Genomic DNA, 10,379 nt, shown 5'->3' on the forward strand with positions numbered 1-10,379 from the left:
TGTACCTCTTATGAAACTGGTAGATTTCAGACATGTTTCCAAACAGGACGTCCTTCTTGCTGAGCAGCGTGCTGGGCATGAGGTGAACCATGGCAGGGTTGTCCATCTCTGCTGCATAGCCCTGGAATTTAATATTACATCCAGTATTACATAGAGTACATCACCAAAGAGCAGTGGTGAATATACATGAACAGACTTGACGGGACTTCACTCACCTCCAGCACACACAGTAGCTCCTCCACATATGCTCTCTCTGTCTCTAGCAGTTCATTCATTACATGGCTGAAAGGCACCAAAACAAAATATATTTGCCTGTGTGCTATTAAACTGCTACTCCTTAAATGAAATTATTAATTTGGATGTCAATTTATTGTACATAAAATATGTTTTCTATTCCTTAAAAGTGATACAAAAAACATGATCACAGTACTACTATACATTAACTACTTTCTTATCTATGGCTCATAGGATGCCCTTTGACCCCTTACCGCCTCAGCACTGCCAGGTTTTCTTCTTCTTCTGATAGAGAAGCATGTCTGGTGCCACCGTTATGTATGGGAGACTCCACCTGGACACACACACATGGATGTATATTAAAAGCCACACACTGCACATTCATGTTTTATATCACTTTCCTTTGATGAAACATCTTACATTTTTGTGTGAATAATGACTTCTAATTGATCATCAAAAACTAAGAAAAGCTAAAGAAACTAAATCTAATCTTAAAGACATTTTCAAATCAAACTATTTATCTGTGGTCATGCATTTACCTTTTTGCAGATGACATTGTCTGCAGAGTTTCTCCTCTCTTTTCTCTGTTGATCTGAAGGACAGACAAAAAGGTGTTTTTATCCTTTGATCACTGTGCTGCTCTCTGCCATAACATAAATGCATATTTCTAGGCTTACTGGGAGAGGACTGTGGAGACTTCACTTCAGGTCTTGGTGCTACTGGCTGGACTGGTCTGGTCTGTTTGGCAGCAAGTTTCTTCAGGCTGATGCGTCTCTTCTCGAACATCTCCTGGACAGAGCTTTGCTTCTGGAAAACTTTATCTATCTGGTCCTGATGGAGGACAGAGATTAACATAACAGTAGGAAGCATTATAAAGCATCACATATTAAAGAATATATTCCATTGTCAGAAAAACAAATATTAAAATCTGTTAAATCCAATTTCTACTGACCCTGAGCTGAGTATTGAGCACTGCCTCATACTGGCAGCAGATGGCGCTGCGGTCAGTGACGGTGTGCAGTGGTGCAGTGTCAAGATATCGCTCCAGTTCTTGCAGAGCTGCCTCAGCTCCATCCTGAGACTGACAGCGGTCCACTGGCTGGCTAGCCAACAGGAAGATACCCTCCTCACACCACCGTGATGCCTGGGAGGAAAAATATTAAGGAAAAATTTATTTAACCTCAAATCCAGCAAAGTTCCTTGATTTAATGTTTACCTAAAAAAACTGAGGATGCTTGACCCGCACTCTTACCTTGTCCAGAGCGTGGTGCAGCTCCATCGCCCGGAGCAGGAAGCTCTTCTTGCTCCTCAGAGTGGAGCTGATCTCCTCACACGCTCCTCTCAGCTCACTGCACTTCGGTCTGATGGAGTCCTCAGCATAGTGGGAGTTTTCTATCAGCCTGTCACCTTCGTTGGCCAGGGATATGGCATAGTCTAGTACATCCTGTTCAAAAACATTGAACATTTTTGTTCTCAATACTAGACTTTCAAACGAAGTCAGGATACATAAAGAATATTGGCTTGTCAGCAGCGGAAACATCAATCAATTGCTGACAGTAAAACAACTCCTCCCCCCTCCTCCTTGCTGTTCTCTCTTCCTCCTCCTCAGTCAGCATTTATCACTTAAAGCTTGATGGAGTGGGACACTTATATTGTACAAAGCAGCCATCTTACAATTTGAGTTTTATATGAGACGCAGTATCAGCAGTATATCAGTGTTTTCAGATGTGGAGCTGATATTTTGTGGCAATTTTGTAATTTCCTCATCATAAATCCAGCATGTGAGCCTCTGAAAGATCATTATAACATTCCAAAACTCTTCACAAAAAACCTAGACACTAATGTCTAGGTATTTAGGTCCAAATTGTATATAGAGTGAACTGGTGCAATCCACACGTGCACACACAGGTGCTGTCCCTACTTTCATAACCCAGCGTGTGTGGAGGATGGAACAGGGCATGACATTGATTATATCATTAGCTATATGGCTTCAAGGTTGCATCAAAGGTGAAAAAGTGAGCATGTGTTTTCTGAACCACATGAGCTGCAGGATGAATCAGGATTGTGTGTGTGTGTGTGTGTGTGTGTGTGTGTGTGTGTGTGTGTGTGTGTGTGTATGTATGTCTTACACAGGCCCTCTCTTCATGCCCGCTGAGTTCTCTGAGAACATGCTCAGCGTGAACAGGGCTTACGCTGACCTCCGAAAAGCCTGATAACCGCTCCAATGTGACATCAAGCTGGGCACGCACCTACAAACAAATGAATTGTTAATGCAATCTGGACATGTTTTCAAACTAATTTGTCCAAGAGCTACATTTCCCATGATTCAACTCACTTCACGGAAGTGCGTTTCAAAGTGGCGGAGCTGCAAACACTGTTCCAACTTGGTGCGGTGACGCTCCCAGAAATCATCGAAAGCTGTTTCTGTTTCATCCAGCTGACCCAGGAGTCTGACGAGTTAGGGTTAAGGAGAGGAGAGGAGAGGAGAGGAGAGGAGAGGAGAGGAGAGGTGATTAAGTCATCCATTCAGGGACAACTTCTTTATCTATCTATGTATCCATCCCTCACTTCCTCTACCTCTGTACAGTAGCTAAGTTTTCCAGTTCATCGTGGGTCATGCTGTATTCGGGGTCTGTCTGTAGAGGCTCGTTGATACACTCCAGCAAGCGTCCCCCCTGAGACAGCGCCACCTGCAGGTCCTCCTGGAAATTGAACAAATGATTTTCAGTCTCTGGATATCTCATTTACCCTCTGCAATTAACCAAATATATTTCTAAAGCTTAAAACTTTCCACCAAAGAGAGAAGAGAGGGAAACACAGAGGGACATATGGTTGGCTGACATGAATAGACAAAAAAAGCATCTCTGACCTTCATTTTATCCTTCTTCAGACTGTGTGTGTGCAGCAGGTTTGTGGTAGCCTCGCCATCGTTGGGTAATTCTGTCTCTGCCAGCTCAGTGCCAAATGCCTGCAGGGTCTGAGCTGTGGTCTTCACCATGAGAGCGAACGCCTCGATAGCCTGTGAAGGACATCAAGTATAAATACACAGAGAGCCATAACGCAGAAATACATGCATAGCAGTATTCAACACTGAAGTCAAATCTTTTATGTCATGAAATACTGTCCCATGTGCAAAAAATGTATACTTCAAAATGTGAGATTGTGTACTTCAAAAAATCCAGTTGTGTACATACAGTGCGGTGTGAAATCCAGCTGTCATGGCAGTATTCCTGTGTTCCTCCTAGCTCTGTGGTCAGTTGTCCTGGATCAATATAGGCGTGGAGCTCAGTCACCGAACTCAGCATCACCACCTGAAAAATAATAAAACAATCAAACAGAATTAAGATCATTGTTCATCTGATTAAATGAAATGTTATAAAACTAGTTCTAGGAGGAGCTGCATTGAGCTAAATAATGCATTCTATGAGTCACAAAAGCACATACATTATGTAGGCACAGATTAAACACAGACACATGCAAATACATGCAGAGTACAAAGTCATACTGGCACCTTCATTTTGAACTCATCCTTGTTGTACTTGAACAGGAAGTCCGACAGTGTCCGCTGGAGCAACGTAGTGGGACGCAACACCAGAACCAAGTGCAAGTTCCCTGGAAATGAGCCCTGAGAGAGAAACAGAGGAGGTGAGTTGTCAAATTCAGTTTTGTTTTTTTTTGTTCCTCATATTTGTTTTTTAATGTTTGTTTTCAAAATGATATATGCATTTTACACAGCATTAATTTATTAACATTTGGTGTTTCCTACTAAAACAACAACAACAATGGAAAGTCCCAGTCTGTATTTCTGTCCATAGATTTTCTCAACAACTGTTAATCCAATCGACTTCATACTTGGCAGGTGTGTTACTAAAGCCTGTTTTGAAGAGGCATGATTTGAATGGGCACTACACTAGTTGTAAGCAAAACAGGGACCTTTAATCTTGTGCTTTAGAAGGCCCATGTTCAACACAAATGTTAAAACCTCACATTTGAGAGTTGTTTATAGCAAATATGCCTTTTAAACAGCCTAACAAAAATAAATCTTTCTATAATAAAGGAACTATGTTGTACTCAAGGCAGAGCAAAAATGTTTTTTTAAATACTTTTTCCATTGTAAATAGGTGTGAGTTAAGGTCTATAATTCAGGAATGGAACTATCTGTCTACATTGAGTAAATGAAGAGAAAGTCTTGCTTTAATAGTGCAGCTTCTGAGTATGAAGCTGAACTGAGCCCACGTGTATAACCACTGTCCCACTGCTGTGATGAAGAGACCAATCCATGATGAGGTTTTCCTGGGATTTAATCTCCCCTAAAATTCTCTTGTTACACCTCCCACCTGTAAACTCGGCACTTCAAGGCAAATTAGTCCTGTGACTTGGGGAGTAACCAGTTTTTGTGTCTCTCCACCTCCATGTTAACAGGTTAAAAGCGTAGAATTGCCTTTACACAGAGGACAGCCCATGAGGCCACTCAACCCGGAGGCTTTATTGGTTATAGCTTCCTCTAAAACCCTGGGTGAATTGCCTTGCCCTGTTAGGCATCATAAATCGATGCAGGGTGACATGCACATACACACACACACAGGACCAGAGGCAAGTGCAGAGATGTGTGACAAGCCCATGAAATCCTTCGTTACCATACATAAAGGCTGGAAAAAAGACTAGAGATATGATAGAACACACTGGAAATGATGTTGTGGCATTGTGTTGTGGGTTGATTAAATTTGAATAGTAATAGTGTCTGTCTATTGTTCTATGTTAGCTTTGCTGCTCATGCACCAATTAACAATATAATTATAGTCTGTACCTACATTATTGGAATATGTATTTTTATAGAGAGATTTTAACATATTTTACCAACTAAGAAGGAAGTTTTAATACATTTAGAGTATATACAGTTGAAATTGGTCAAAATGGTGCCACCTGCTGACTACATTCATCATTGTCAACACAAAGCTGATATCAGAATCACAGAGAACATCCCATAAAAACATCCACAGCTGTTGCAATGATAAAAATCTATAATGAAAGCAAAGATCCTGTACATGGCCATCATTTAGTTTACAAGGAGACCTGCACACACCAAGCCGCTCACACACACATACATCACAGTCATGAAATGCCTGCACGGCGTTGCCATGGAGACCAGTCTCCTCGGAAAATGCATGGAGAGAGACGGAGGGAGAGAGCAAGAGAGTGCGGGAAGGGATGTAAGGGAGAGTGATGGTAGAGAAAGAGAGAGAGAGTGTGTGAGACAAATTACAGGAGAGAGAATGAGAGTGTTGTAAAAGTGTTGATGGTGCCGCAGCTTCACTCTACTCTTCTGGTCATTCATTTTTGGCACACACACAAACACACACACCTCAGCCTGCTGTGATGTTGATGAAAATGGCCAGGTTGGAGTACTCAACACTCGTTGTACATGGTTCCTTTCCAATTTACACCAATCCAAAGGCTAAATGTTTTTGCTCCTACTACATGCTTCCAAACAACACTTGCTGCTATAGTAACACCTGTAAATAACATACTTTAGGAAAGAGTAAAAAGAGCAGAATTGGTTTATTGTGGAGAGCAGATTCATCCATCAACCATTAACACACCATGCAAACATATAAGCAATACATCTATAATTGGAGGCCATTAAATTCAATAAACCTTGAGAGGTCTTGGTTTAATTTGTAGCTCTGCATTAACATGACAATACACACGAGGCTTGGTCATCCCCTGACAGATGAACACAAGCATGCTAATGTGTATACACCTCCGGGGATACACACTTATATGTTCAAGTGATGCACACACACACATACATGCACACTTCTGAAACATAAAAGCTACACATAAATAAATGATAAGGATTAGAATATGATTTTTTCTGTACACCGGGGTGATTTATATTCTTTCAGGGAGGAAGCAGGAGAAAATCCACTCAAGTCACGTCCCTTAATGATGTCCACATTGTTCTCCTGGGAGTTGGATCGCCAACATATTAAATCCCCTCCCTCCACATGCTGAAGCCCGCCTCTGTCTACATCTCTGTGTCTGCTCTTGAACAAGGAAAAAGTCCCAATTATGACAAAAAGATTCAGTTTAAATCTTGACAGAGGCTGTTTTGCTGTAGCTGGTGTGTTAAAAAATAAGGATTTGTTGTAACAAATTCACGCCTGTTGTTTGCACCAGCTGATGGAGCCGTCTGGGTCTTCACCCTGCAGCACTGTTCCTCTATGCTTGAATGACTGCATATTTATTACCCTGCAACAGAGATGAAGGGAAGGTATCCCATCATTATCTGACTGAAATGCTGTGGATTAACCCCTATTTAACCATATTAAATTCTGTTGTTGTGGTGTGGACTTACAGTGAGACTATGGAGGATGATTGAGTGAAAGCCTGTTGTTAAAGCGTCCAGAGGAGAATGCAACAGCAGACAAGGACCAACAAAAATTGATGTCTGTCAGTGGGTTTTGCTGGGAGGTGAGGGAAATAAATGAAATTGGGAGCAAGAAAAGAGGGACATCGACAATAGAAAGATGAATACTGCTGCTTGGACACATATGATTTATACTGCCGAGCAGGAATCTGTTGCTTTAATTCTTTGGTTACAGATTCAGACTGATAAAGATCAAAAATTACTAGAAAATCCCTTTATAGTAATTCTTTTTCTGATTAAGTGTGGAAAATGTTGTAAAAAAAATTATGTAAAGGGTTTAATTACATTAATTTCAACAGAAGAAAATCACATTATTTAAAACTCGCAGTTTATTTCACGATGACTATCAACAGGAGGTTAAAGTTCACATTTGTTTTTATGTACAGCTCTAGTACACCAATGTACACAAGACTAAACACTCCTGGTCAGCGCCATCTGTGCATTGTCAGACAACCAACATGGCAGTGTGAGAGCATCTGTGTCTGCGCTTTACACTAATCTCTACATGACAATACTGCCCACTCCTTTTTTTCCCCCCTTTCCAGAGGGAAACCAGCAAATGGCACTGGGTAACCTTGAATGGCATTGATGAGCGCGGTATCTCACGGGAAAACAGACGACCTTCATTCTCCAGTAAGACTCAATGTCATTGGCTGGTGGACAAAGCAGGCGTGTCCAACAAGGACGTATACCGAAGGGGATCGAACTGAGGGGGACTGAGGAGGACACACACACACACACACACACACACACACACACACACACTCCTCCGCCACCTGCTCTTTATGCCTTCAGGTTAAGTTATAATTCTGCCTGCTGCCACCATGGACATGCTTTTATGCATGTTCCGCTTCCCCGACATGACACATAAAAAGGATTGAAAGCTAACCACCATGTGTGTCTTTGTGAAAGTAACCTAAATCTAAGGATCCTGTCTTTAAAAGGCTTTCTTAAGCTTGTATAGTTTAGATGGTGGTATAGGATCTTATGACTTCTTTGCATTTTGTATTTTACACATTATTCCATCTTGCTCTCTTTTTTTTATCTCATCAGTATGAAACATTTCTCTTTTTTCTTGATGGCACTTTAATGACCAGGACTCCCTCAAAACATGCCAGGTCTAAAAGCACCACCAAAATCAGCCACTAACTGCTAGCAGGTTAGACTGACTGTAGGGTAAATCTGCAGCAGCACCCAATAGGACACTATTCTTTAGTCTTTTTATGGTATTATATCATTTCACTAAAATAAAATGTGCATTACAGTGTTTTTTGTTCTTTGGAGAGAAGGTAAGACTCCATGTGGCAGAGAAACAATGGAAACACAAAAGCTGAAGCCAGAGGTGAAGTGATGGATAAAAGAAGAAGAAAGGAGAAGTGATGAAAGGGAGAGGTAAAGGGTAGGAGGAGAGATCCTGCTGAGAAGCTTCTGCTACCATGCTGAAAAAGTCTAACTACCTCTCTGAATCACAGGGTTTCTACTGGGTATAATGAGGTGTGAGACTCACTTCATCTTAGCATGTGCACTTTATTATTACTGTGCTCTGCTTTATCATTTTAATGAAGACCAGATTGCAACAACAGTCTATCTGACCAAGGAAAAAACAAAACATGTTTATCCTCAATGAAGAGTTGGAACAAGCAGACACAGACAACATTTAAGGGGGTGTGAGTAATACTAGCAGACCTGGAATGATCCATTATGACTGGTGGGGGGTGTATCTTGAGTGTGCAGATGTTTGTGTTTGTGCATGTCAGACTGACTTGGTGGAGTTCAGTATCTAAAGCAAAGAGCCTTGTAATGACCCATTGGCACAGTGGGGACAGTTTCTTAGAAAATCCATGGAGAAAACATTCGGCTTGATTATAATCAGTGTCCAATTACCATACATTAGCATACATTTGCATGCATTGAGCACGCTAAACGGTGTATTACAGGATGAGCATCTTAACAGAAGATGTGCAGAGGCTGGTGAAGCTTTAGCCTCATGTTGGCAGTGGTTAATCATGATTCACAGATGAAATAAAGAGAGGACAATGCAAAACATCTAGATGATACTGACTGAGACTTATAGGCGTCATCATGCAGTATCGTTCTAGAGAAATACATACTTATAAAGACTTTTTCATCTTCTATTAATAATATAAATTAGAGTCCAACAACAATGTCAGTCAGATATCCACCCACTCCTGCTCCTTTTCTGTTAAGAGTAGAAATAGACTAAAATTATATCACAAAGGAAACTGATAAGACAAGAAGTGCCTGTTCACTGAAACCTCAGCTAGCCACATTTTTAAATAACTTTTTTCATGTTTAGTGCCTCTTAGGTCCGCCATAAGTAACTAATTCTTAAATTTTGCTGATGTATATCCTCAACTCCTTCTCTGCTCTGCCTCATTGTTGTCTTATTTTCTGTTTATGATTCTCTCTTCTCTCCTCCTTTGGCCTCCTTCTTTTTTTAACTTTCCCCTCTTTCCTTTTTTTTAAGCATTTCCCTGCTTTGCCTCCCTTTATATTCTTAATCCTTCCTTCTTACTCTTCTACTCCCTTTTCAACTGAACATTTTAGAGAGGAGTGAAAGATATATACTTGTCTAAGAAGTAGGCTAGTAGGCTAATGACACACACATACAAGGATGATAGATAGAAGAAAAAACATATCACAGAATGAAACAAATGGCTCACACAGTTAAGACTTTCTATTTTGTGCTCAAACAGGAGGGTATCTCATTGCATGCACACATACACACACCATGTTCACACACTGTGAGACTCCACCACCCACTCCAGCATAATACGCTATTTTTATCTCCCCCTCTTGCCTCGTTTCAATATGCAGAAAGAAAAGACACAGTTGTCCAATTGCCAGTACATGGTCCTTTTATACACAGCTAATGAATAAAAACTAACTCAACTTAAACACATGTACAAGCTAGAAAAATACAGACAAATGACCAAAACATCCATTACACTAAACCAAATTATACACACACACAGCTGACACCAGCAACTGCACCCACAGATCCATGTTTAAACATTAGCATTAACACATGTAGTGCAATGCACACATACCAAAACAGCTATTAGTACAGCTGTAGTAGTAGTCATCACAAGTACTTCATCAGCAAATGATGGATACAAACACACAGATCAGTACACAGACCAAAGACTGTTTTCCTCGTCATTCTCTCTCTCTCTCTCTCTCTCTCTCTCTCTCTCTCTCTCTCTCTCTCTCTCTCTCTCTCTCTCTCTCTCTCTCTCTCTCTCTCTCTCTCTCTCTCTCTCTCTCTCTCTCTCTCTCTCTCTCTCTCTCTCTCTCTCTCTCTCTCTCTCTCTCTCTCTCTCTCTCTCTCTCTCACACACACACACACACACACACACACACACACACATGCACACGCAGGGTCTTACTGCGATGCGGAGCAGGGTAGCCCTGACAGCGGCCCATCGGTCCAGTCGTCTGTCGATGACCAGGATGAAACCCACTCCTGATGCTGCAACACTGCAGGGGGAAAAAACACACTGTTATAGTGATGTGTGTGTATGTTTGCAAACCGGGTTTAAGCGACGGTCTGCAGAAAATCAAATTACTGTATGTGGCATCACATTATTCCAATAAAGGAACTTTATGGTGCATGCTGAAGTGTTTTCTCTGTATAGCAGTGGCTTCAGTTTCTCCCTGAGGCTACTGAGTGAGCTGCAGAGCGTCCCCAGCA

At 41.3% G+C, this 10,379-nt stretch overlaps 1 protein-coding gene across 2 annotated transcripts in view; it reads right to left on the reverse strand.

The window, feature by feature from the left end:
- mcf2la (mcf.2 cell line derived transforming sequence-like a) overlaps positions 1-10,379 on the reverse strand; it is a 35,501-nt gene that overhangs the window by 7,283 nt on the left and 17,839 nt on the right. For both annotated transcript variants that reach the window (XM_053314336.1, XM_053314337.1), the window contains exons 4-17: positions 10,075-10,165; positions 3,746-3,859; positions 3,429-3,545; positions 3,104-3,253; positions 2,812-2,936; positions 2,570-2,684; positions 2,364-2,483; positions 1,487-1,678; positions 1,187-1,378; positions 912-1,065; positions 774-826; positions 489-568; positions 216-282; positions 6-121 (exon numbers count right to left, since the gene is read on the reverse strand). In XM_053314336.1, the coding sequence (XP_053170311.1) occupies positions 6-121; positions 216-282; positions 489-568; positions 774-826; positions 912-1,065; positions 1,187-1,378; positions 1,487-1,678; positions 2,364-2,483; positions 2,570-2,684; positions 2,812-2,936; positions 3,104-3,253; positions 3,429-3,545; positions 3,746-3,859; positions 10,075-10,165 (1,686 nt within the window). The remainder of the gene's footprint in view (positions 1-5; positions 122-215; positions 283-488; positions 569-773; positions 827-911; positions 1,066-1,186; positions 1,379-1,486; positions 1,679-2,363; positions 2,484-2,569; positions 2,685-2,811; positions 2,937-3,103; positions 3,254-3,428; positions 3,546-3,745; positions 3,860-10,074; positions 10,166-10,379) is intronic.

The sequence above is a fragment of the Scomber japonicus genome, chromosome 24, assembly GCF_027409825.1.
Source record: "Scomber japonicus isolate fScoJap1 chromosome 24, fScoJap1.pri, whole genome shotgun sequence".
Taxonomy (NCBI): domain Eukaryota; kingdom Metazoa; phylum Chordata; class Actinopteri; order Scombriformes; family Scombridae; genus Scomber; species Scomber japonicus.